Source organism: Phaethon aethereus, assembly GCF_964289735.1.
Source record: "Phaethon aethereus genome assembly, chromosome: 5".
NCBI lineage: Eukaryota > Metazoa > Chordata > Aves > Phaethontiformes > Phaethontidae > Phaethon > Phaethon aethereus.
This window is the reverse complement of record NC_138579.1, coordinates 43437126-43464830: the sequence shown is the minus strand read 5'-3', so window position 1 is coordinate 43464830 and position 27705 is coordinate 43437126. Positions and strand designations below refer to the sequence as shown.

The following is a 27705-nucleotide window of genomic DNA, read 5'->3' as shown; positions in this document are numbered from 1 at the left end:
GTTTGTTTGACACTGCTGCTTCTGTCATCTGAACAAGCGATGAACAGCAGATGATGAGATTATTTGAGAGCCATTTAGTTCTCTGTGCTGGTGTGTGTTGCCTCTGAAAGTGCTTCCTTTGGAGGAAAACAGCTCTACTTAGTTTCAAAAACCTTGAGCTTGATGCCTCCTGTGTGTCTATCCAAGGCTTTAAGTGCATTCTGTAGTATGTAGGGACAGCGTAGAGGAATTGAACAGGCTGACTAAACATTGTCAGCCATGACATTGTGGCGATGTCTAAAGTATTTCCCTTTTAAAGTGTATAATTGCAAATATCTCTTGTTTGGAAGAAGGAGCTGCTCTCTAGTGGCATTTGGATTTTTGCGTTAATACTACACAATGTAGTTAAGGTGTTTTTGAATTATTACCTGATCCAAATAAAACAGACCTGGACATGACTCTGAAAGTAATTTGTATTATGACATTTATACCAAGAAAGTAATGGTAGTGGTACTTACTACTTATAGTTTGTTATCCTCAAAATCTTTTTGTAGAATCCAGTTGTATTAAAACTGTGTTTGTGTGTTTGTGAAACGTAAGTAGACTTTGTTCCTTAGTCACTGGGGATAATCCTATTACTGAGATGTGCTCAAATATCACAGAGAAGGTGCATGTGCACTGACTTGGATTGGTAAAACTAATTATGCCGTTTTAAAATAAATGTGTGGTTTTTCACACCAGGAGCTCTTGTCATTGGCCAAACGGAAACGCAGTGACTCTGAAGAAAAGGAGCCACCTGTGAGCAAACCTACAGCATCTTCAGACTCTGAGACGTCAGACAGTGACGATGAGGTGAGTTTGTAATGTTATCAGTGAACTTACTGTGGGTTATTTGTCTGATTGTACCTTAGCAGTGAAAGTGTTTTTATAATACAGTATATTTAGCCTGCTGACTTCATAAAGTGGGACTGGCCATCAGTGGAACTGATGGATACCCATTAAGCCCAGAGCAGGTGTACTCAGAAATATTTTTTTTTTATATATATATAATTAGTAAGCTTTGAATTGTAACTGTAGACAAAATAGTCTGAATGCCTGTAGAAAAGATGACTGCCTGTTTAATCCTGTGTTCATACGGTCCGAACGGTCTGGTGATCTGCCTGCATAGAACTGGTGATTTTCCTGTGTGATGCTTAAGGTTGAAGTAGCAGTGAAGCTGCTAAAGCTGGACTCTGAATTCAAGGGAGAGAGGTTTTCAGCTATAGAAAAGAGCTTCCTTCCTCAGAGAGGAAAAGGGTCAAGGCGGGTGGTACTATTTTAGAGATAGTAAAACTATTCTATTTAGCTACTTTGATTCTCCAAGACCTCTGCTGTGAGCTAGCTTGTCTGGTCATTTGAACATGTAACAGAGTGCGTTTTCCTTGCGTCATTTTTTTCAAAAATGCCAATAAAGAAGATAGATTTACTTTGTCCTATGATTTTGTCAGGTCCTTGTACAGCAGTGCTTATCTGCTAGATCTGTTTTTATTATTTGTTCTTGTACTACATTCTAGAGCGGGTTAAAAGTCTCTGCTTTCATCTATAACTGAAAATTTAAATCAACTTATTAAAACCAAGGCACTGACAAACAGGCCAGGCAGGTATTTGAATAAAAATATTTTCTTGAAAGGTTACAAATGTCTTTTGCAACCTCTCTGTGCAATGTAGAGAGGTCCTTTATTCTGTTAATTCTTAAAAATTTAACAGGGAGCTATTTGGGGTGGATTTTGCTGAAACTTCAGGAAGGATTATTCATTGTGACAACTTGAAGACCAGAAGGGTAGGCCAATGATAAACTATTAGCTATTAAGCATTTGGTAGTGTAGCAGAGTTCTTCCAGTAAGTGTAAAGAATGCGTGGTTTAGTTTTCTTTCTGAGGCCTTTTTGAAATAAATGTGCTTGGAACTCTGTTTCAATCAATCCTATTCTTTAAAAACAAAAACCCAAAACCTAGAAAAACCTCTTGTATGTAATATGTGCTTAAGCTATAAGAAGAGAAACAATTATGAGTGGACTAGATACTGGGTTTGATACTGGGTGACCACCCAGTTTGTCACTCTGTGTGTTCTGATCTGCTGGCATGCAGCTTATTTATTCTAAGCTGTGTAGAGACCAACTTGTCTAGAAGAGTACACTTAGGTGTGGAGAGCACCTCGATGATAAAGTTTTCTGTTCTGTGTTTATCTCTAAAGACTGACAGATTAAATTATATTCTTCAAGAATTTTTTTTTTAGCTTGTGTAACTACAAGTAAGGTCTACCTGTCCATTGTATGTAGAATATGACAATGTATCTCTTCGCGAATTTGCACAGACCTTGCGGATGCAGTAGTATCTCTGTTGCACAATGTGCGTTTGATACTTTGTTCTTTCTGACCTCCATGCAGCAAGAGGAAAAGATTTAGAGAAGAGGTAATTAGGACATTTGCTTCTATTCCTGTGCCTGAAATATGCATTCTGAACTGCTGCTTGTCACAGCAGGGTGAGACAGTCTGGGTTATGATAGTTCTACTTCTGCCAGTCATTCAGTTGTGTGCCTCCCAAGGCTTGACTACGCTACTCCTGCTTGAACAACTTTGGTTTTAATCAATGTTCTTGTGGTTAGTTTGACATTTGCTAAACCTTGGGGGTTAGGAGAGGGGGCCTGAAAGTTGAAATTGTCTTACTGGTCTTCCTGCAAGATGAGGACCTTGAGGCAAAAGCATGGAAACTGTTGCCCTGGGCAAATGTGCTTAATCTTATCCATTTGCTTCCACACAGGTTTTGTAGTGTGGTTCCTGGCAAGTGATAAAAGTTACGGGATTGTCACTATGTTCCATATACAGGAAAGGAGCCTAAATCTCTGCTTCGGAGTCTAATGCTGCATTCTGTGTTTTTTTAAAGGGAGGAAAGTTTGGGGGGCATGGGGGAGAGAAGGACAATGCATTTTGGAATTAGAGAAGAACAGCATGTACAAATCATGCCACGTCCATACAGTGGTGCCCAAGGGATTTCAGTAGATCTTTAATGTTATAATTTGCATGTCTTGGAGGGAGCATGCTTCTGTGAAAGCTCATAGCCCCATCAGGTTGTTCATGGTGCAGATGCTGGGTTCTGTAACACTTTTAAGGACCTCTGTGGTCTGAATAGAATTGCCTAGCCAAGAGACTGAAGGTGAGTTGCAGGCAATGAAATAGGAGGGATGCTCTAAACCACCTTTTGGTGGGTCTGTGAAATGCGCATGACTGACTATGAACGGTTGTTCCGATGACTGATAAATAGCAATGACTGCAGGGCTTTGCCACCTTTGCAAAGAGATAATACTCATCTGGATGCAGATGTGGAGACAGGCAGTTCCTTTATCTGTGGAGCAACGTGTGGCCATGACTACCCAAGAACTCACCATCTCAAACTGTTGTTAGCCAAGTTACTGTTGGGGCTACTGTGCTAGAGGTGTATGTGTCCACAAGGTACCATCGTTGTTTATTGAAGACATTGTTGTGGGTGGCATTCCTCAGTTGCAGTGAGTTGATTTTGCGTTCTTGCTCTTCCTTTTATCCTGGCATCATTGTTTACGGTACAAGAGTTCTTTCTGTTGCGTGGCAAAGCCTTGATGGTTTCTGCAACACCTTCACTAACATCATTGTAGATTAGACAGAAAGCCACAATATGATGTAGGGGCTCCTGTTTGTTTCTCTTGAAAGGTTTGTTGTTAGCAATGCTGCTCTAAGTCTGTGCATCCTTCTGTGCTCATTCTAATATTGTGAGGGGTTTGAATGTACCTTCTAAAAGCTCTAGGGTGATAGCAGAAGATACCTCTAGAACCAGAAAAGTTATATCATGAATCCTTGGTACTATTCTGGAGTTTAGGGAGAAATATCTGTTTAGGCTTTTATTTGCAAATATGCAGATTCAGTAGGACATGGCGTAGCTGAAGGTCTCATCAAGAGCTATGGGACAGAGGAAGAGGTGAACAGTGGTCATGCAGCCAGTGAGGAAGTTAGTCTCACAAAAGAGTTGGCCTAGGAGGCTTTTTATGCCCCTGTTAGGAGGAAAGGGCTTGAAAGTTTGGATCTACTTATAGCACTTAGAGCTCTCTTAGTAAACCACAGGTTAACAGAAAACTATATGTGTTTCTTCTGTTTTAGAGATGTCTTTTATGGGTTTGTAGAGATTATGATGCTAAATGTCTTCCTTCGCTGTGTGCTTTTATATGCTTTTCATAATGCTGCTTAGTTAGGCCTCCAAGAATGAGTGCGTTCTCCAGTCCTGTGAGTCTTTTGCCATACAATGTCTTTGCTTAAGACATTTGAAATGGGCGGTGCTTTAATCCTCGTATACACAGCCGTGCTTTGTAATTTTGATTTTTCTCGGAGACCATTTCCTTCAGCTGTTAATGAGCAGAATAGTAAAGCTTTCCTTAAGGAAGAGAGGTGCTGTTACTCCCCCACCCCAAACAAAGTGCAAATCTGAATAGCGCAGGCTAATTGTATGGAGACTAGCGTGTTCAAAGTAGTAATGTGAACTAGCTGTGGACAAAACAGGTATAAAATTTAGTCTGCAAGTAGCTTCTTTGAATTGCAGACTAGCATGGGGATGACTTCTGGGGACTTGATTTATGTGGTATGAGAGTCTGCAGAAGCTCTGAAGTGGAGCAGGTTGCTCCAGAAATAGACTCATGGAGGTATTGGAATTGAGTATGTGATTTATTGATTTATTTATTTATTTTCACTGAACGAACTCTTTCTTTGTACCCAGGAGCAATTTTTGCTGAAAAAAATTGAGTCATAAGGCACTGTCTAGTATCTAGAGGAGTCGTTAAGCCTTTGTTAGTCCAGATGATGCTTGCTGGCTGGTGATGCTAGAGCCTATTGCAAGAGCAAGACACGGTTGACCGAGTGTTTTATGGCTGTTGCTATCTCCAGCTGTTTGGCCCAGGCTTCTGAAATAAAATGTTGCAGGTTTTCACAGCCAGTAGCATGCCCAAGTTTGTTCTATTGTGGAGAGTGCTTCTTCATTGGCATTTGTTATCTAGCATCTTGATGATGTCGCTTGGCTGTTCTTGCCATTTTTCAACACATGGACCCTTCAAAATACTTCTAGAGCAAATGTTAACTTGCAGCTTAAATGGAATTTGAACCTGCTCTAGGGTGATATATTTTTTTTTTTTTTCCATAGCTACCTTTCTGTGAGCTCCTTTGAGCAGTACTCAGACAATAAAGCTGTATCAGGTGTCTGGTGATATTTTGGCCCATGATGCCTTCTTTCAGCTAGTTCCTGGCAAAGCCTCTTCTGTGGCTTCAGAAGGTATTTCGTTTATTTGCTTACCTCCTTGCCATTTTGGTGTTGACACCCTGAGTCTTCTCTTCATGTCCAAAATGGTCCTTTAAGTTTTCTAATTGCTGGGCTGTTGTCATTAAGGTGTTTGAGGCATCTGAATAACAGGTGCAGACCCCGAAAGGCAAGAAAAGTAACAAGGGCTTTTTATTTACTATTTAGTTTTAACGATAGTGGTAGAGAGCATTTTCTTCCGTGTAGCTCTTGGAGTGCTGTCTCCAGAGTTCTCTCAGCTTTGAGAAACCCTGAAGACAGTAAATGCTGCCTTATCTTCATATCTGTGCTGCCTACTGTTGTCTTCAGACAGGCTGAAACTGCAGCTTGACTTGCCTGGAGGACTGCCTTTTGTTTTCCCTGTATGAATGGAGGAGAATAGATGAAAGTTTGTAAGATGGGCTAATGTTATGTACCTTGGTGCTCCTAAGCTGTCATGTTGTTATGGTGTGTAAGTTTATCTGGCCTAGGAAATGAACACATTGGTAAGGGACCTGTTTGGCTTTGTTGTGGCTTGTAACTTGCCTTTTGCTCTATAAAAGCCATGTCCAGGAGGGAAGGATATGGCAAGGACAGGTTGGTAACCTTGGTTGTGCATCTCTGTTTGGTTTGATGTTAAAAAAGAAAAAAAAAAAGACAGGGAGAATACCTATTTGCAAAATAAAATCACAGTGGCTAATGCGTTTAGGTACTGTGTGAATAGAAGAAAATGGTGACTATCTGAGCAGCAGGAGTAAATCAATTCTACTGCATTCTGCATGCAGACCTCACTTTTTTCTCCTTTATTTTTTTTTTTCTCCTCGATCTCATTTCATCTCCCTAGTGGAAATATGTTCCAGGCTTGCTAGGCTATAAATGATTTTCTTCAATCATTTTGTGTAGTTGCTTTTGTAGAAACTGACTTCTAAATCTGGCTGATTTCTAATGCAGATTTTTTTTTTTATTCGTAGTCCATTCTGGGTACTGTGGCTTAACTTGGACTTGTTGAGGGGAATAAGCAAATTATTAGCACTGTGAACCTTTGAAGCAAGAGGAAAAATTGAAATGGTCTTCTAGCTACTTCCTGTGAATGAACCATAGAGCTCTGTTGTCTGGTAGCACTAAACAATATGCAGAAAGCCATGTTGCAGCACACTTCTGCATGGGTTTATTAACTTGGTGTGTCTGGAACCATGGAGGATTCCAGATGGTGGCTGAGGAGGCAGCAGTGAATAGATGATCTGTTTAGAGGAGGCATTACAGTCATGGAAGGCGTGTGAGAAGTGTTGGCTGTCTCTGCCTGACTGCAATATGGAAGATGGAACCTGGAGAAGCTGCAGTAGAGGACAGATTTTGGAAAGTATGGTTGTTGTTTGCTGTTTGAGATGTATGGAGGTAGAGGAAACGGAGCAAACCAATGCTGCTGACTATAACTGCCTGTGCATTTTTACTTAATGTTACATGCAAACGTGTTGCCTTTCTGATCTCCGCTGGTGTGGTAGAGTGTGAGGAATGGGCTCAGGACTCAGGTTTGGGCTGCAGCTTGCAATGCAACTCATGGTTTTCCAGTATTGTCCTCCCTGCCCTGACTGGCTAGTCTCTGTTATTTCTACCTCTGCTGTAAGAAGAAACTTGGTGTTGGCTAGTCTCTCTCTGAACAGTACAGCATGGTCATTCAGCGTCCAAATGACAACTGATGATCCCTGAGTCTGCAGAGCAATCTGTGAGCCTAAAAGAGCCTCACACTGACTACGTTCTGGTTTAGATGATTTATTTGTCCTTCAGGCTTGCTCAAATCCTTGTCTTGTCCGGGAGTGGTACCAGGAATGACCAGGCATTCATGAGAGGCTGGAGTAGCTGAATAACCCCTCAAGCATCTGAGTTGGATGAGGAAGAACCTGGCTTTGTGGCAACACCAAAACTGGGAGGTGACAACTAGTTATTGTGACTTAAAAGATGTAGAGGTCACTTGCATCAACAAAAGCGAGATAAAGTGTGATCTCCAGGGTGAAATGGAAACCAAAGCAAAAATTACTAGATTAGGGAAGATTCTTTTTACTACTTTTTTTTTTTTTGTTCAAGAGGTTGTCGCACAGCTTTTTGAGTACCATCTTCCTGGACCCAGGTTCTCTCCACAATTCCAAGACTCACATGACTTGTGAGTCAAAGACTGAGAACAGTGATCTGTAATGCATGTATCAGCAGCTATTAAACATTTTCTTAAGAACTGAAGTCCTGCTGTTTTTATCTGGTCTTGACTTCTTTCATCTTAGCATGACCTCTCAAGGTCTTGATATAACTGTGGTGTGTACTATGGCTTTCTCTGTGCTTCTTCCTTGCTGTACAGCATGCTGACACAAGGTATAACTCGGTGTTAGAACACTGAAAAGAAGTGGTGGAGTGCTGGGAAGGAGGCACCTCTGCATCCCCCGTTCAGAGGGCTCTGCTTTTCCCTGCTAAATTCTCAGTTTAACTTTCTCACTGTTGTGTTTTCACTGGTATGCTGGCAGTAGGTGAGCTCTTGAAAAAATAGCAAAAATGCACTTGTATTGGGTTTGCGTGGCAAGGTTTTGGTCGTGGGGGGCTGCAGGAGTGACTTCTGTCAGAAGCTGCTAGAAGCTTCCCCTATGTCCAATAGGGCCAATGCCAGCTGGCTCCAAGGTGGACTTGCCACTGGCCAAGACCGAGCCAGTCAGCGATGGTGGTAGCGTCTCTGGGATAATAGATTTAAGAAGGGGACCAAAAAACCCGCCAAAACCAGAAACAGCAATTGCAGATGGAGAAAGGAATGAGAATATGTGAGAGAAACAACCCTGCAGACACCCAGGTCAGTGAAGGAGGCAGAGGAGGAGTTCCATGTGCTGGACTAGAGATTCCCCTGCAGCCCCTGGTGAAGACCATGGTGAGGCAGGCTGTCCCCCTGCAGCCCATGGAGGTCCACAGTGGAGCAGATCTCCCCCCGCAGGCCAGGGAGGACTCCATGCCAGAGCAGATGGGTGCCCAAGGGAGACTGTGACCCTGTGGGAAGACCACGCTGGAGCGGCCTTCTGGCAGGACCCATGGAGAGAGAGGAGCTCATGCTGGAGCAGGTTTGCTGGCATGACTTGGGACCCATGTGGGAGCAGTCTGTTCTGAAGGACTGCAGCCTGCGGAAGGGACCCAGCCTGGAGCAGTTAATGAAGAACTGCAGGCCATGGATGCGACCCCATGCTGGAGCAGGGCAAGAGTGTGAGGAAGGCGCAGCAGAGACAACATGTGATGAACTGACCACAACTCCCATTCCCCATCACTCTGCGCTGCTGGAAGGGAGGACGTAGAGAAATGAGGAGTAAAGTCGAGCCTGGGAAGAAGGATGGGGTGGGGGGGAAGGTATTTTTAGGATTTGGTTTTATTTTTCATTATCCTACTCTGATTTGATTGGTCATAAATTAAACATTTCCCCAAGTTGAGTCTTTGTTGCCCGTGACGGTAATTGGTGAGTGATCTCTCCCTGTCATTACCTTGACCCATGAGCATTTTGTTGTATTTTATCTCCCCTGTTCAAGTGAGGAAGTGGAGTGATAGAGTGGCTTTGAGCACCTGGCGTCCAGCCAGGGCAAATCCACTGCAGCACTTTTCTGTAGTACAGAGGAGAGGATTCCTTAACACCTGAGGTTTGAGCAGATTCAGATGGAGTAGAAGCTTGTTCTTAATTGATTTACATGGGCATAGTTAACCAGGAATATTATTAGGCAGCAGTATTGTAACACTGAACAAGTAAAACTTTAATGTGGAATCCAATAAAGACTTGAGTGCAAGCTCAGGCTGATACAAAGTCAGATGCTTTCTGTGCAGTTTCTCACCTATCCTATGGACCATAACTGTATAGAACATGGATTGCAACTGGAGGCTCACCACTAGGTAGCTGTACTTTTACCTCAGGAAAGAAAACTTCTGCCTGGCCTTTGACAGATACTTTTGAATGCACAGCTGATGCTTAAAGAAGAGTATGAAGCAGGTGGTCATATGGAAGGCACAAGGCTGGGTGTGAGAGTAATCAAAACCTAGGAAATTCTAAAGATACTAGTAGATCAGGTAGTAGCTTCTAACTACTCAGCTGAGTTTCGTTTAGAGTATTTGAACACTAGGGTTCCCTGAAGATGGTGCCTTGATTAGGAGAAGTCATCTAACTTGGTGGAATGATTACTGCCTGCAGAGATGAACTTGATTCATGCCACAGGAATGGTGGGTGAGAAGCCTAAAGTTTGTGCACCTCAGGTCAAATCTAAAGATTTTTATTTTCCCTAGTAAAAGTAGTTTTGAGTGCAAGATCTCAGTTATGCAAAAGACTATTTCCTCATTTGAATTAGGAATGTATTTTTTTAGTAGACTGCGTGCTTGAATGGATGGTGATGTGTGTGGAAGATGAGAGTACTATACAGGTATGAAGAGGATAACAGTCTAAATAGTTATATATTTAGAAAGAAACTGTCTTATCCCTGAAGGTCTTGTGCCTGGAGAATTTCTAGGGGAGGTGGTGAAGTGCAAAATATTGTAAAGCCTTAAAATAATACACAGGCAATCCTTACTGTTTCTGTTCTGTGGCTTTACCCAGGTAGTTGGGACAATGCAAAACTTCTAATAAGAAATCACACTGTAAGGTAAATACTAGCTCTTTTCCTGGGACTTTGGTTTAAAGTTGCTACCTGTGTTTGTGTGGTGGTATATATCCTCTACTTGGAAAGTGCAGTCTAAGTTAACTGAGGATATGATGTTAAGAAAGAATTAAAATTAAGACTTGACATTTCATGATTTTTTTTTTTTCTTGACTTCTGTGATTCGATTTGATTCAGACTTGTGCATATAGATGCAGGCAGTAGCGCTACTGTCTATGAGCAAGTGCGCTGTTGGTTTGTTGCATAAAAATACAGGTGCTGTATACTCCTGGTAAAACAGATTTTTTTTTTTTTTTTTTTTAAGACTGTCATATGTAATTGGTGTGCCTTCATGAAATATAAAATCTGTTCTTGAATAAACTAGTTTTTAGAAACACATCTGTCATTTCTTTTGTTTAATAGTAGTAAACTGAAGCTAATCTTTACAAATGCAGTTGGACACTTGTTTAAAATTATTTTCCTAGGAAAATGTTTTCTCCTGGTGGATATGGCAGACTCTGAAGTCTTCATTGTTTTTAAAAGGAGTGTCCTAACCAGCTGTTGCCTTGCACTGATAACTGATTTTTTTTTTTTAAACTCCAAACCCAACCACACAACACTCCACTCCCCAACCCAAAAAACTTTGTAAAATGCTTTCATTTGCTAAATTTTCCGTTGGTGGCTTCTTTTTTTTTCCCTTGTATGACTGATTTGTTGCTGTCAGGTATTGGACTGTTTCTCCGTTGCTTTTACTCCAGTATTTTGGGGGAGGGAGAAACGAGTGGTGTTTGTGTCTCATGATCTCTTTCGTGGTTCTTTCCTTGTAGTGGACTGTTGGAGGTTCTAAAAACAAAAAAAAGGGGAAAGCGGGGAAGGCAGAGAAGAAAGGAGCCATGAAGAAACAAACAAACAAAGCTGCCTCTTCAGGCAGCTCAGATAAAGACAGCTCGGCTGAGAGCTCAGCACCTGAAGAGGGTAAGATAACACAAGTACATCTACTTACAGTGTAATTCCAAGTGAAGTTACGCCTTTGTGCATACTGAAGAGTCGTGTTAAATGTTGATGTTAGACTACCTTCAAAGAGTTTCCTTTGTGTTATCAGTATTCTGGAGGACTCTTAAGCTTGCCATGTCTTAAAGTGCATATAATTCGGTATAGCATTGCTGTAAGCACTCCATTACAAACGCAACACTAAATACTGTTTCAGCTGAAGAATGTATGACATATTTCCTTACTTGACTTTCTCCTGGAAAATTCTTTTCTTCTTTCTAGCGTGTCCCATCTGTAATGTGGGTAGCATTTTCTTTTATTCCCATTGATGGAATTTCCTTTCACAAACTTCTTGTGATGACAGAGAGAGAGATGTATAGTGTTGTATGATGCAAACAGGAGGTTATCTTGCATGCATTTGGTCTGAATTGGAATTCTTGTACATTTATACATATGTGGAAGAAGAAAAATCTTTGCTATAACTTTGTCAGATTTTTTTTTTTTTTTACATGAATGTTGACTGTGTTTCAGTGCTGGGCAAACTTCCTGCGTTCTTTCCTGTTTTCATCATGTCTGTGAAATTGTACAGGTGGTTAGTTGTGATTTCAGTTGATACTAAAAAAAACAAAGTTAAGAAAGAATATGAAGGAGGCTACAGTTTTAAGTATATTAAGCACAGCAGAGACAGACCAAAGCATGAAGTGACTGAAACTGTATGTATCAGTGCAGACAAACCAAGGTTTTTCACAGTGTAAGCTTGCAAAGCTGAGACCAGAAAGAAAGTGGAAGAATGAATCCTAATGTCTGCTTTTGTGATTTGGTGTAATGTAGGTGAGATAATCAAAGCCCTTGAACTGGAATCAAGTTTAAAGGTGGTGTTACCCCCCAATATTATTGGAGTGTCAGCTGTTTGCTAAGCCCCTGAGTAACTGGGAGGGCTTGTTACAGTAATGGAGCTAGTATCGTGGCCTTGTCAGTCCTGAGGGTAGCGTGTTTCAACTTTATCTTGTGATGTAGCGATTCATAGTGTTGCAGTCTTCAAATGACAAATTTTGGTTCTTCAGGTTGCTATAATGAGAAGTATTGGTGGTGGTTAATAGGGGCATTTGAGATGTGCATACACTTACAAAGTTATGGATGTATAAGCAACTTTCGGGGGCATAAGCCTATAGGCATAGAAATCTAACATTAAGACCCTCACACACTAGCCAAAAGGCCTCTTAAAATCTGCTTGTTCTACTAAGAATTTTTACTTACAATCCATTTTGTCTTCACATGTAGTACCACTCATTTTATCATTTTTTAGCATGCATATCTTACAGTAATAAACTAAACCCAGGAGGAAATACTTCTCATTATATGTATGCTTTTAGTATAGCGGAAGAAGGGTGTAAAAATTCATTCTTGATATACTTCACTAACATGCTACAATGAAGTGGTTGGGCTTTGCCCCAGTTGCATTTCACTGCCTTGTATTTTTGTTTTTAGGCGAAGTCTCTGACTCAGAAAGCAACAGCTCCTCATCTAGCTCAGATTCAGATTCTTCATCTGAAGATGAGGAATTCCATGATGGCTATGGAGAGGATCTGATGGGAGATGAAGAAGACCGAGCTCGACTGGAACAAATGACAGAAAAGGAGAGAGAGCAGGAGCTGTTTAACCGGATAGAGAAAAGAGAAGTGCTAAAGAGAAGGTGAATTTTTAATCTGTTGATATTTAGTAGCAAATTCATAGAGGCTACATGGAGAGTATGCTGACTGTGCTCTCATGTTTGGGGTCCAAGTGTTCAGCACTATAAAGTGAATTAAGCTTCATTGTAGATTTTTTTGTGTAAACTGTCCTTGTAGCTAACGGAGAAGCACGCAGCAGGAATTCTGTGTGTTCTTGTAAAAGTCAGTTTCTGAAAGTTTCTCAGATATTGAATACATGTGGTTCTGTCAGCTACTGTTGCAGCCATATTACTGCTTCACACACTAGATGCCAGACAGTCATCTAGAAGGACTGCTTTCTCTTCTGTCGTCTTTGTATTAGCTGTCACACGCTGATACTTTGGAAAAAGGCGAAGTGTAAGGTGTGTATGAGCTTCTGGAATTTTTCAGAAAACAATGGTGAAGCACAGAAGTGTTAGGGTTGCCTGTGTATGGGTGTGAAGCTGGTTGGGGCCCTAATAGAAGAGAGAGACATTGTAATGAGGAGTGGTGTTGGATATCTTATTTTCAAGGGGTAGTTTGTGGATTTCTGCCTTAGGTGGTATGGTTTTGTTTGTTACTGTAATGCTGTCCTGTCAGGCAGCTTCCTTGTCGTAAAGGTATTTTTATTCCTGCATGTCTTAACAGGAAAGACTTGGCACATGTGGGGCAAGTTTTCTCCAGTTTCTTCCCTCTTCAGTGACTTCTCTCTTTTCTCACTTGTTGAGAAATTCCTCTAAGAGGAGTGATATCTGTTGAGTAAATCATGTCAATGCAAGCTACTGTCAGACTGTCCATTTGTCCAAGCCATAGTTAGAGCACTGCCTGTCTCTGGTTTTAATACTACTTTCAGTGTCTTCTCTAGTCTGCTGCTCTCCTCAAAGGGATCAGAATGAGTGAAAGATGGGATTTAGATCAGGTAGAAGGACAGCATATTTTTTAATTTCATTCACCGTTCCATGTAACTGAATGTCTGCCGTTTAGAATGAACGCTGCAGAATACTTGATACAGACAAGCTAAGCAATCTAAGCTTGAGTTCCTGATTTAATCTTAAACAAGTTTGTCCTGTTCTATGTAAAGGGGTTGGGAGGTAGAACTAAGGGGGTGGTGGAAGGGGTAGTTATTTAACTTTATGGTAAGTTGAATCTTTCAAAATGCTGTCTAGCTCTTTGTATGTACATTGTGCTGTGAGTTCATTTGGATTACAGCAGGCATTGCGTCTGATACAATGCCTGTGCCCTGTGTGTTATGCTTTATGCTAAAGGCATAAAGGGCTACAAGCTCATCTGGCACTTCAGTTTCTCGTCTACAAAATCCAGGTGTAAAGGACTGAAGAAGAATTGACTGTGTAATATGTATGTGGGTAACACATTTTGAATTTCAGTTTTTGGAAGTTTAAGTAATTTTTTTTTTTCTTGTGTTTGTCCATATGCACACTTCACTAAAGCAATGACCAGTCTGTGGTGCAGTGGAATCTCAGTCACAGGATAGTTCCAGCAAAATCACTACCCTTCTGAATACAGTGGCTGAAAATAAGATTTCAGGGTGACACATTTAGTGAACGTAGAGATGGAAGTGCCTAAATTGGGCTGCAGAAACTGCCTGAGTCTGACTGGAATGTAGCCACTGAAGGAAGACTCGCTGTGACTTCTTTGCAGTTGTTCTTAAACAGACCAGGGCCAGCTGAAAGGCGGACTTCAAGCATGAAAAAATTAGCATGATAGTGGCTAATGGGAGATGGGAATGGGAGACAGGATAGCATTAGAGGGTTATCCATTTGGGGCAAGCAGTGGAAGTGTTCCTTACTGCCTACTAACAACTTAAGCTGAAATAGCATCTGAGTGGTACTTTGTGCACTCAGGGAGAGAGCATTCTTTCATAATTCTTTTTGTTTTAATATCTGCTACTAGATTTGAAATAAAGAAGAAACTAAAAACGGCAAAAAAGAAAGAAAAGAAAGAGAAAAAGAAAAAGCAAGAGGAAGAGCAGGAGAAGAAAAAACTCACACAGATCCAGGAGTCCCAGGTAGGAAATGAAACTGTCCTTAGTAACAAACCCTTTTCCCTTGGCAACAGGAGATCGGATGCTGCCTCTCTCTGCCCCTAATGTTTTCTCTTAATGTCAAACAGTGTGGTAAGCAGGTCAGAATTTAGTTCATTTATATGCTCAAGCTATTTTTAGCCTTTCCAGTTTATGTAAAGAAATGAACATCTTTGGCCTGCTGAGGGGTGCACTCCTTTTAATGAAAAATGCAAAGTTGCCGCTCTATCTAGAGCTGCTGTGATAGGCCTCCCATATGAGAACAAGAAAGCAGCCTTTTGCAGTTCCTTTAGCCAAACTTCTGTCATTCAGTCTGAAACATTACATACGCAGTCTTTCTTGCAAGTGAAAGTTAGAGCAAAAAAATGTTCAGCTGTCATCTTAATTATTTTGCATGCACATATAATGGAAAGAATGCTTGGTTTCTACTGATAGGGGTGTCAAAGAAAACTTGAATGCTAGGAGGAACAGAAGTAGTTCTATAGTTTTTCTACCTCTAGAAGAAAGAGGATAATACCAGTTTTTGGGGTGAGGCCTCTGTAACTGAACTGTAGTTTCAAATGGCTGAATTGGCTGTAGCTTTAAATGGTTAAGATCCCGCTCTTAACTATTTATAGAGTCTGGGTAGATAGGCTTCTAGAACTGGATGGGATTCATCTTGCCTAACTTTAGCCATCTAAGAACTAGCTGACTGTTTGCACTTCTTGTTGCCTCTGTCTTTGTGCAATGGTGGAGGGCATCTCCAGCTGGCAATTTACTCCATGTTATTTTCAAGTGAAATAGATGTTTAAAGCTCAAATCAAATTAGGTGAGATGAGTTTTCCCTTAAGCACATATTAAGCAGAGTGAATCTCTTCTCCCTACCCCTCTCAACTCCATATATGTACATGTGTGTATATACTTACACAGTGTATATATATATAAAATACGTAATGTGTAGATGCATATACATATATGTATATATAAAAGGATCTTATGCAGAGAAATTACTTCAACTTACTTCAAATGACTGTCTCTTATGCTTATTATATAATCTGCTGTCTGTGCTACCTGATACTCCAGATAGACCTGTTAGAAACGGAAAATATTAGAACATTTGCAACATTTAAAATTTGGATCCATATTGAAGATTTTACACACAAATTTTTCTGCTTTAAGTATTTTTTAACATAACTTTTCTCTTGGCTCCTGAATGAGAAGTGCCTTGATTTGGCCTTGCAGAAGAAGAGGCAAATGAGAAGAATATTCATCCAATTTTTCCTCATTACTTGTTAGTTGCATAATTACTTCCATTTTATTTCTCTAGTCCTTTTTAACTTTAAGGAGGAGTTTTGAGACTGAAAATTGGTGGCAGAAATGTTGAAGCATAAATATGTTTGTTATTTTTGATACGAAGTAGAAAAAAGAAATATGCTTTAGAATGGATTTCCTTCTCCCTAGCCTCTGTAAAAACGAACTTGTAAAAAACTGATTTTAAAATAGAGTTTGTTAGTAGTTTCTATTTGAAAAGTTTTCGAAGTGTGCAAACAGTCTTTTTGTAATGCATTTCAATTTATGGATTGCACTTGGTTTTGAGGGACTTCCTATGCATGTTTTTAGGTCATGTCACATAACAAAGAGCGGCGATCAAAGCGGGATGAGAAGCTTGACAAGAAATCTCAGGCAATGGAGGAGCTAAAAGCAGAAAGAGAGAAAAGGAAGAACAGAACAGGTATGAAAGTGTGTTGCTATTGCTACAATTTTTGAGGCATTATTACAGCCTTCTAAAAGTGTTACTTCCTGTTTCTAACTGATGCAATAATCCTACACCTTGGAGTGAATGAATTCCATGCCTGTGTTTTCCTTGGTCTTCTGTGCAACATGACCACCTAGGGTATTGTTTGGCACCACTGGTGCTTTGTTCCTCTCCCCCGCCCCTCCCCAGAATGGACTGAAAACAAAGCAAACCTTCATCACAGTCTGTTGGATGGCACTTAGTAATGTTTAGTTCATGTATTTGAATCGATGACTGACTTAGATTCTGTTACTTAACCTCTGAACCATCTAGGCTGTGTTTATTGTACTTGCTACCTTGTCTACATTTGCTTGTTTCTCCACTGGCACATCATCTTGTCTGTCTTGCCACAGACGTTTGATGCAACCCTTTTTGTTACTCTGCTAGGTTTTATTGTGGTCCTCTCCAAACATGTTCTTTTTCAAGGAAAAAAAAACCCACCTCAATGAGTTGTCTGATCATAAATTGAAGGTTATATTTCTTGTATATCCAGTTGTTATGCCCATCTTGTATTGCTATGTGCAGTCAAGCTGAGAGACTGAAGATAAGTACAACTGAGATTTAAGATGCTTTTAAATACTTTGATTTCTCTTTGAATATATACAATAGAGTGCTTAGCTTACTAGTGGATTTGAACATGTGACACTTGTATCCAGTGTAAAATGAACAGCTATCTGCCTCTGTCTTTTTTTTAACCAGTAAAGTTTCAGCTCCAAAAGGAATCTTTCATACAAAATTTACAGCTTGCTTTTCCTTGTGCACTGTCCTCCTTCCTACAGCTGAATTGCTTGCAAAAAAACAGCCATTAAAAACTAGTGAAGTATACTCTGATGATGAAGAGGAGGAGGAGGATGATAAATCTAGTGAGAAAAGTGATCGCTCATCCAGATCCTCATCCTCTGATGAAGAAGAAGAGTAAGTAGTAAACACAGGACTATGATCACTTGTAAGTGTGCGTTCAGGAACAGAGATCCACTTTATGTAGACACATGATGTTTTACAGGATTGTTTGGAGACAGTTCAGTGTCGCTAAAGTGGTTTTGCCTCTGGGCACACTTGCATTGCTCAGATTTGAGTCCTTGGCTTCTGTATCACGGTACATGGGACTGATTTACCTTGGATGGGTTTGCAGCTTCAGTTCCCTGCTGTTACCTGTAGCTCCATTTACTGTTGTTTACTGATTTGTTTAGTTCTACAGCTTAGCAGCTGCAGAACCCTGACATATTAGCAGAGCAGAGATATGTGCTGGCTTATCTTAAAGCATTGGCCTATATATAAACTGCCTTGATGTGTGAGTCTTTCTGCTTTGTGGTAGCAGGGGCAGTGCATAACAAGTCTGAGACTTCACATTAAGCCTTTCTCGTGAATGCTAAATTCATATATCTACCGTCAACTAGTGCATGATGAATCATTCCTTTTACTGGTAATTTAAATAGTTGGCATTCACGCTGCACCTTGCTCAGTGCCCCTTTTTTGGTGATTATGTCTCTGCTTTATTCCTTTTCACCTTTCTCAATCAGGAAAGAAGAAATTCCTCCTAAGTCCCAGCCAGTGTCCTTGCCTGAAGAACTGAACCGAGTGCGGTTATCACGACACAAGCTGGAACGGTGGTGTCATATGCCCTTCTTTGCCAAGACAGTTACTGGCTGCTTTGTCCGTATTGGCATTGGAAATCACAACAGCAAACCTGTTTATCGGGTGAGTTTAGTTCCAAGGGATTTAGTTCTTCTTATAGTGCTGTAATATTATATTTGCAGCTTAGCAATTCTTGGGTACCTGTGATTGTTTCCGTGGTTAATATAAAAAGATTGCTTATAACCAGAAAATGTAATTGCTGCCAAAGAAGCGGAGGAGACTGGTTTAAAAATAAATAAATCTATGGGACCAGCTAGGTGAAGAGATATATTTAGCAAGAGAGAGAGCGCACTAACAAAGGCTGTTCTTCCAGCTTTGGTTCATGCTGTCTTGTCTCATTATTTGTATTGCAAACTAGAGTTCAGGACTCTGCTTTGACCAAGTAAGGATGAGTAACATTCACTCCTTGTTTCTGGGAATGTTCCCAAGTTATTGCATGGTCTTGCTTCTTTTTTACAAAGTGTTTCTAGTGTTACAGTGTGCATCAAAGGAGAAGGTAGTTGAGAACAGTTTTGTTTTTATGTTTCATTGCTGTAACTGCACAATCATAGGATGCAATAATATTATCTAAAATTGCATTAAAAAATTCCCCAGAGGGGCTGTGTTTGCTATGTGAGCAAAACTGATGTGTTTACGTTATCCCAAACCAGTGTTAATTGAAAAGGAAATAGGGGAAGTAGGAAAGTGTACACCATTTGGTCAGGAAGGCAGAACTGAGAAGATAGAAAAACTTCATCAAGCATTCAGGTGGTATAATTTGTCAACTCAAAGGTGATGCATGAAACAACTAATTCAATACCTGATAATGTACACTGAAGAGTCTTGCTTTCCTTGGTGTAGTTAGAACTGTTAGTTAGATTAAGGTTTTTGATCTCTAGTGAAAAGGCTTGAATACGCCAGGTATATTCCAGGAACACAAAAAAAACCCCGCTTGCATCCTTCCTTTTGTGTATTTTACTCTGTGATATAGGTTGCAGAAATAACTGGTGTGGTAGAGACTGCAAAGGTTTACCAGCTTGGTGGTACCCGGACAAACAAAGGATTACAGTTGCGGTAAGATACCCAAGTAATCCTCATCCGTTCATGAATTGGTGTCCTTTTCATAGCAAATAATGTTCTGTGTGTAGTTTGGAGATGAGAGCTAAAAAGCAGATTGGGCCTTGCTGTGCTGCTTACTGCTAGAATGTTGAGGTTGGGTTTGTTTGGGTTTTTTTTCCCCTTGGGCATAATGATGATTATTTAAAAAAAAAAAAAAAAAGAAAACTTATGCAGGGACTTGTGATTGTGTTGACATCTGAGCAATTAATTTGTGTTAGTAACTCATGATTGTTTGTATGTGCCTCTTGAGCTTTGCAATACTCTTTTTTTTTATATCTTTTCTCCACTGTTGTTATAATCAGATGTTAGAAATATGTATCATTTGAAGGTGTATTTGATTGGGTCTGGCATACATGTTACAACATAAAATGGTATTTTGGAGGGAAGAAGCTGAGTGTAGCATCAGATTTCTCAGTTGTTCTTACAGCCTTTTTAAGGATCATGAGGTGAAGGTTAACAGTTACAATATAAAACATCCTGGTGAGATCAGAGAAGAAGACATTAACTGTTTGGGAGAAACAGGAAGGCATGTGAAGAATGCACATGGGTGCAAGTATGGGGTAAAAAAAGTCGTCTTTAAATCCATTGTGATGTTCAATAACTTCTTGGGCTACCTTTGGAGAGAGCTTCATGCTTTGAGTGAAATTTACGCCATGGCAACTAATTTTAGTATTGGCTAGTAGCAGTATAGTAGTTCAGCTGGTAGTGCCAAAAGTAGTGCTCTGCAGAAAATGTTTAGGGATTTCTGGCTTGTGACTGGCCAACAAATAAAAAATTAGGTAGGAGTTGGCTCCGACATTGTATAGTTCAATACTGCTTAAAGGTTATTTCTACTGGTCCAAACATGAAGGAGCTTTGTGTTTCCAAAGATCATGCCATGGGTCACCAAATAGGGTGTGTAAGGTTTAGGTGTGAGCAGTGTCTGTTTCTGTTTCCTCCTGAGGATTTTACTGCCACAACTGAACAACTGTTTCCTGCAGACTCGCTGTCTAGTATTCCTTTGCATTACTACTAATAGCTGATGTAGGCTCCTGAACTGTGGCTGACCTAACTGAAGTTAGGAATAGATAGCATGTGAGCCACAAGAGTTGCCTTACTCTTACTGTCTGGTTTTGGGCTTCTTGAATCAGTTTCCACTTACAGATCCAAGATCACAGCTCTGTACCATCAGAGAGGGATGTTGTTACATTTTCTTGTTGCAGGCATGGCAGTGATTCACGTGTGTTTCGTTTGGAGTTTGTCTCAAATCAGGAATTTACTGAAAGTGAGTTTATGAAGTGGAAGGAAGCGGTAAGTTTGCCAGACTTCAGTTTCTTCTTAGCAGTCTTCTGCCAAGGATACTTTAAGTGGAAAGTAACCTTTTTGTCTCTTGTGTTTAGATGTTCTCTGCTGGGATGCAGCTACCCACACTAGATGAGATAAACAAGAAGGAAGTATCCATCAAAGAAGCTCTCAACTACAAGTTTAATGACCAGGACATTGAGGAGGTAAACAGTGCGTTGTAGTGAGGTTGCAGCACTGCTTAAATGTGACAGGAACTCGTGGAGTACAGCACTAGCTGTTACAAAGTAAAATGATCATGGTTTTTGCTTCCTAAGAAGAAAATAAAAGGCTCAAAATGAAGCTGCATAACTGGATAGCATAGCTTGGTGATTCAGCTGTTGTTTGGTGTTTACTCCTGCTTTACTTCATCCTTTGTGCCCTGTTACCTCCTCTTGAACTTGTGTTGTGGAGCTCTGAACTCCTGAGTATGGCAACTTAGTTCTCATGTTCCAAAAAGCTAACAGCATCATCATAGATGCATTTATCACAGTTTCTGCAGTTTAATCCTTGCTTAATACTGACCAAATGTGATTAGCATCAGATTTTTGTAGGTCGTAAGTGAGGGGAATGGAGCTGTAACTCATTACCAAGTCACAAATTAAAAAATGCAGCAGAGAAAGAGCATGAGTAAAATTCTGTGGCAGTAAGTACATTTCTTAGGTGATACTGATCTGTTGCTTCTACTGTCCAAGTATTGAAACAGGCACTTCATATTTGCATATTCTTGCTGTTTCCTTTGCATCTTACAGATTGTGAAAGAGAAGGAAAGGTTCAGAAAAGCACCTCCAAATTACGCTATGAAGAAAACTCAGCTGTTAAAGGAGAAGGTGAGAGATGAGATGATGCCTGCAAGCTTAATGCAGTCTTTGATTTTGAAGAACTGGAGCTCATCTGGATTTTGGCGGTAGTCAGCAGTAAGCTCGACTTTAACTATGCAGCTAAAAGGTGGATCTCAAGGTTCATTGTTGGGTTCAGAATGCTTAGAACCCGGTTAAAGCTGTTCCATTATTTTTCTAAGATCAATTGCCAACAATTACAGCTGTCTCTTCTTGTGTCCTTTAAACAAGAAGCTTTTAAGCTGTTCTGCTTTAGAAAATCTTTATGGTTTTACTTTTTTTTTTTTCTTTTTTTCAGGGTACCCCGTAATAACATGTGAAAGTTGATTTCCTATACTTCATAAAATAGGAAAAATAAAAGTTGTGTTAAATTGTCTTTTACTCAGGGGTGACTGAATTGTCACTTTATGGCCAGCAATTTATATTGAAAAGAATACATTGCTGAAAGATGTACTTGCCACTGAACTGTTTCACATATAGACCTTCTGGAACAAATAGGCCTAACAGTGCTGAGAAGCCAAAGCCAAGAAGTCAAGTAAACAAGCAGTCTTAAGTATCTCTGAAGATAAGCATAGACATAACAAGTTTTCTTTGTTTTTATTTGTGCAGTCCTCTTTCAAAACATTCGTGCTTCATATACAGTAAAAACGAAGAGTTTGTATTAATTTTTAGTTCTGCATTCTTTGGCATAACTGTATTGTTTGGCCATAACTTTACAGTGCACGAATATGTAAATTGTTTTCCATTGCAGAAGAGTGCAATTGCTTTTTGTTGTCACCAGGTGGCACAATAACCTACTATTGTTGCTCCTGGTGGTGGGGACTCTCAAACTCCCGGAAACAAGTGGCAACTGACAGTTGCAGAAATAATTATTCTTTTCCTGAGCCGGTAGATAGTGATACTAAATTTTAGTCAAACCTGTAACTTAAATCCCTCCTTATGCTGGGACTAGTGTTCCTACATCTTCCTTAGGTTAAGGTAGGTTTTCAGGGTTCTTCAGAGAAAGAAGTCCTGTTTTGCCTTGAGCTGTAAGGAGAGTTTAGCTCTTTGTCCTACAATGCAGGGTAGAATATTTGCAACTGGTATAGGGTTAGCTGGCTGATTCATGGGTCTGTCCCTCATTTCTCTGACTAGCTCTGCGGTAGAGAGTAGTGCCTAACAAGTTACTGTTTGATTGAAGGCTATGGCTGAGGACTTGGGGGACCAAGATAAGGCCAAACAGATTCAAGATCAGCTTAATGAACTTGAAGAGAGAGCAGAGGCCCTGGATCGTCAACGAACAAAAAACATTTCTGCAATCAGGTAAGAAGCAGATATTGGGAGTTGCGATAGGGCAAGGGGTAATGGTTTTAAACTGAAAGAGGGTAGATTTAGACTAGGTATAAGGAAAAAATTTTTCACAGTGAGGGTGGTGAAACCCTGGCACAGGTTGCCCAGAGAGGTGGTAGATGCCTTATCCCTGGAAACATTCCAGGTAAGGCTGGAGAGGGCTCTGAGCAACCTGGTCTTGTTGAAGATGTCCCTGCTCATTGCAGGGGGGTTGGATTAAATGACCTTTAAAGGTCCCTTCCAACCCAAAGCTTCCATGATTCTATGAATTTTCTTTCTTAAAGTGTATCAATCAAAATATACAGAGAAGGGAAACTAATGCAGTAGTGGATTAACTGCAAGATTTTGTTTCTTCTTTCCTGTACAATATATTGATAGAATATGTATCATAATGGCTCTATTAGTGTTTGCCTATCTTAACTGAATGACAGATACAAGGAAGTGAAAATTGTCAAAAATGTAAACTCTTCCATATACCCTAGATAGCATTTGTGTTGCAATAAGAGTAATTTGTGGTCAAGATGAAGCTGCAAGAATGATGTCAGGCTTTTTGCTGTGTAGGAATTCATAAATGACAGTCACTTTCTCTCCCTCACCTTCCTTTTTTTCCTTTCTGCAGTTACATCAACCAGAGAAATAGAGAGTGGAATATCGTTGAGTCTGAGAAGGCTCTTGTGGTAAATAGCGCTGAATTAATACTTCTGTACAAGTAGAGATTAAATGATGCAAAGGGGGATAATTGCATGGTGAAGTTAAGTTTTTTAATGATCTATAAAATCTTTAATATAGGCGAATGACATGACTTTAAAGCAGATTGCTTTATACTTTTGATCAACTCAATTATCAGCAGATTAATGACTGTAATAGTGACAGTGAATTTTGTATGGGAAAGAAATCAGGAAGGAGACTTCAGAGAATAAAATAGTAAAGGAAATATTCACGTCTCTTCAGTGGCACTGCTATTAAGGAAAAGTTAAGCTTCTTAACAAATGGTTAAGCCTTAACTATCCTGAGAGTAGTACACCTATTTTCTGTGTTATGTTCAATACAGTTTTGCCCTGTGAAGCACAGGACTGTGGGTGTGTCAAAATCTTTCTAATCTGTAATGCTGTTGCTGGTTTTCCTCTGACCTTGATGCTATATAGCTGATGAGTGCTTGCATGGATGGGGTGCTGTGGGAGGATTTAGAAAGGTGCAAGTAGCTAACTCTGCAAAACCATGTGCTTTTTCTTCTTCAGGCTGAAAGTCACAGCATGAAAAACCAGCAAATGGACCCCTTTACTAGGCGGCAGTGCAAGCCCACAATAGTATCTAATGTGAGTGTAATATTTAAGTTCAGCTGAGGTGATTTGCAGAGAAACAGAAACCAATGTAATGCAGAGAGTAGGATGGAAAATGTTGTCTTTATTCCCAGCTGTGCCATATGCTATTAATGCTCCAGGTGCCAGGGTGACATAGTTGAGTGAGATCCTGGTCTCACTATCCCAAAAGAGGGGGAAAAAGCAAATTTTTTTTTTTTTAATGCAAAGTGTGAAGGACATAAGTGATGTGGGTATGTACATGGATAAGCAACTGTGGTTTAGACTTCTGTAGTGAATTATTCTGTGTAGAATTACTCGGATTTAGTTAGCACTGGGGGGACAGTTTGGGGAGACAGTGGAGTTTCACTTCTATTTATTTGAAACTTTCCAAGAAGTTCTGTGAAAGGAGAAAGGAGACCACACATTTTGAGCCTGTGGTGGATAAAGTAGTTTAACACAAACTTCCCCCCGTGATACTGTGGCAAAACCTGCTACTGCAGTCCCTAGCTGTATAAATGATGGATAGCAAGGTGATCAGCTCCTACTTCTAAGCAATATGGCTTTGAAGCCTGTTCTGGTATAGTATACAGTCCTGGTATCCATACTTGAAAACTAGTCAGGTTGGCTTTCGTCAGTCTCCACAAACTGGCAAGGGAATAGAAAAGGAATTTTATTGCAGGGCTTGAATTAAAAAAAAATTTCTGAAATAACTCTATTAGAAAAGAATCATAACTGAGTAGCTTTATTATGGTAGACAACTTCTAAAGAATTCTGTCTAGTAGAGTACTTCAGCCAGAAATGTAAGCTGAAGGCAAATAAATCTAACAATAGTGTTAAGACTAGTCATGGGAGCAAACCATATCAACAGAAAATGTATTTCTCATTTCCTCAAAGAAAGACTGTTTGAAGGATCACTTTTATTTTGTTACTGTCAGGTGCATTACACAGGTATCAGAATGATTACAGTTGTCTCTTGAGATCCTGAAGGTTGGGCTAACTGATCTACAGCCTCTTAATGGTTTTAGGTTCATGGACGTGAGTGCTGCTTTAACAAAATGGCAGTATAGTTTTCACCAATTTAAATAGTGATTGTTTTTCTGTCTTTTCTCCCCCTCTGCAGTCCAGAGATCCTGCTGTCCAAGCTGCCATCCTTGCCCAGCTAAATGCAAAATACGGGTCTGGTGTATTACCAGATGCTCCAAAGGACATGAGTAAGGCAAGTTTCCGTTTCTGTCCCTGTTATGTTCCTCCCACTATCACCGTTTTGCTCTAGAAACTTATGACTAATAGTAGATGCGCATGCTTCAGTTCTAGAAATAGATATGCTGTAGGGCATTATCATAGAAAAGAAACAGCTTTTTCTTTCTTGGGGAAAGAAAATTAAGTTTCTCTATCAGTATGAAAGCTAAACTAAGTATGTTTGTGACAGAGGTGGGGGGAAAAGGCATTTTTATCTCTGTTTATACGGACAGAGAAGGGTTGAAGACTTAACCTGCTGTTTTTATTTCAGGGTCAAGGGAAGGATAAAGATGTGAACTCTAAATCAGCCAGTGACCTCTCAGAAGATCTTTTCAAAGTACATGACTTTGATGTAAAGATTGATCTTCAGGTTCCCAGTTCAGGTAGGTGTTCCAGCTGACCTTGGGGATGTGATTGTCCAGCTCATTATGGTAGAGCTCACTTCTTCCAGAGTAGTTCTTTCAAACTCATTGGTGGGCTTTTGAAAATGGGAGCAAAGACTCTGTGTGTGTTGTCCTGGCAAGTATCTTAAACTGAGGAGAGGGGTATGTGTGCTAGCTCAACATCCATTGAGAAAACAAGAACAACTGTATTATTTGACTGAAAGCCTGTATTATCCCCATATCCTTGCTCCAAATGCCTAGGGAGAAAAGGACGTAATGAGTGCTTTCTGCATTCTACAGCATCTATTACTTGCATAATCTTTGGGGAACAGATGAGTGTTGTATTTAATAAACCTTAATATCTACCTTGATACTTACTTCACTAGCTTGTCTAAGAGCTTTTGAGGAGAGATAAACTTTGTGTGTCAGAGGTCCTGTTCCATAATCTGTGTACGTACTATGTGGATAAAGTATTTTTATTTGATTTTGAACTTGCTGCTTTACCATGTTGCTGTTCCCTAACTTTGGTGTTGCAGATGGTAATGAAGCAAAACTTTAGGGGAACCAAAACGCTGAGGAGGGAGTAAAGGTATGCTTATAGACAGAAACTTGCTGATCCTTCCTCTTTGTGATCTTGGCTTTGAGAGCCTGAGATGTGTGGCAAGAACGATTTAGTGTCATAGAATCATTTAAGTTGGAAAAGACCCTTCAGATCAAGTCCCACAGGTAACCTAACACTACCAAGTCCACCACTAAACCACATCCCTAAGCGTCATGTCTGTATGTCTTTTAAATGCCTCCAGGGATGGCAACTCAACCACTTCCCTGGGCAGCCTGTTGCAATGCTTGACAACCCTTTTGGTGAAGTTATTTTTCCTAATATCCAATTTAAACCTGCCCTGGTGCAACTTGAGGCTGTTTCCTCTGGTCCTATGGAGCTGTTTTCCAGCGGAGGGAAAGCGTGGAGTATACCAGTGCAATTTGACTCACAAGGCTTATTTTTTCTTGCATTACTGGAAAGATTAGAGCTGAAGTTTCTTGGAGGACAACAATTTGGGAAGTACTGTAAGAACGCACAAAGACTTACAAACTTGCCAAGAAAGGAAAGTAGGAGATGTTGTCTTTCCAAACTAGGTCAAGATTGGAACTTTGGATGTAAGACTACTGAATGAGGTAGGATGCCAAGAATAGGAGACTTCCTGAAGCAGATAGTGAGAGTTATGAACTTCAGAGAGTTAGCAAGCAGACAAGGGTTAGGCGCTAAAGGACACTGAAAACCAAGAGGACTGAAAAGAGAAGGATGAGACACATACAATATAGGTAGAGGTTTAAGTAGGGCTGTTTTGTTTTTTCTTCAGACAACACCATTTTGGCATCTTGCTTTGTGCAGTCTCCTTTCCTAACAGAAGAACCTGGGGACTGGTTAAAATGTGTACCATAGGCAAGGATAGGAAGTTTGACTTCTGTCCGCTTATCTGTCTCTTTGTGCTTGCTAGTCTCATGGGATAATGATTTATCAAAGATCCCAGGACTGAGCCTCAAGGCTTTGTATTGTGATTTCAGTGTGCTATAGAATAGTTTTCTTAAGAAATGGAAGTATACTTATGGGCAGAAAGCTGGATTAACAGAGTCAAAATTGCACATGCTTTATCTATGAAGATAAGCTACCAGATACTGCCTGTATTGTTAACTGAAGTTCTAACCTGATGTATACTAGGGAAGCCAAACATGATTTTGTGGTGAAGTTGTCAGCAAAAGCAAAGTAAAAATCTGTAGTTTTCATGTATTTTAGTCCTCACTCTTTTCTTATCCCCAACAGAATCTAAGGCACTGGCCATCACCTCCAAGGCTCCACCAGCAAAAGATGGTGCCCCTCGGCGATCTTTGAACTTGGAGGACTACAAAAAGAGGCGGGGGCTTATTTGAGCATGCCCACTCTGCTGCTTCTGATCCTGCATGCTCCATGATGATGTCCTACCTTTTCTTCCTTCCTTTTCAGTTCTCCCTTCTGGGTTGGAGCAGCAATGGAGCTGGGAAGAGACTCTTTAAAACTGCCAGTCATCTGTAACATAAACCATTCAACTATTTACTGTATAGACCTCCCTTCTTGCCCTTTCCTCCTGCCCCCC

At 40.3% G+C, this 27705-nt stretch overlaps 1 protein-coding gene across 1 annotated transcript in view; it reads left to right on the top strand.

The window, feature by feature from the left end:
• Nucleotides 1-27502, top strand: part of RTF1 (RTF1 homolog, Paf1/RNA polymerase II complex component) — a gene marked incomplete at both ends in the record, with an annotated part of 29678 nt that extends 2176 nt beyond the window's left edge. The window contains 17 exon segments of the mRNA XM_081999858.1: nucleotides 721-831; nucleotides 10767-10914; nucleotides 12418-12622; nucleotides 14529-14643; nucleotides 16258-16369; nucleotides 17212-17347; nucleotides 17953-18130; nucleotides 19038-19120; nucleotides 20368-20455; nucleotides 20545-20652; nucleotides 21238-21315; nucleotides 22505-22626; nucleotides 23273-23330; nucleotides 23892-23969; nucleotides 25075-25170; nucleotides 25465-25576; nucleotides 27396-27502. Of these exon segments, the coding sequence (XP_081855984.1) occupies nucleotides 721-831; nucleotides 10767-10914; nucleotides 12418-12622; nucleotides 14529-14643; nucleotides 16258-16369; nucleotides 17212-17347; nucleotides 17953-18130; nucleotides 19038-19120; nucleotides 20368-20455; nucleotides 20545-20652; nucleotides 21238-21315; nucleotides 22505-22626; nucleotides 23273-23330; nucleotides 23892-23969; nucleotides 25075-25170; nucleotides 25465-25576; nucleotides 27396-27502 (1935 nt within the window).
• Nucleotides 27503-27705: the final 203 nt, after the last annotated feature.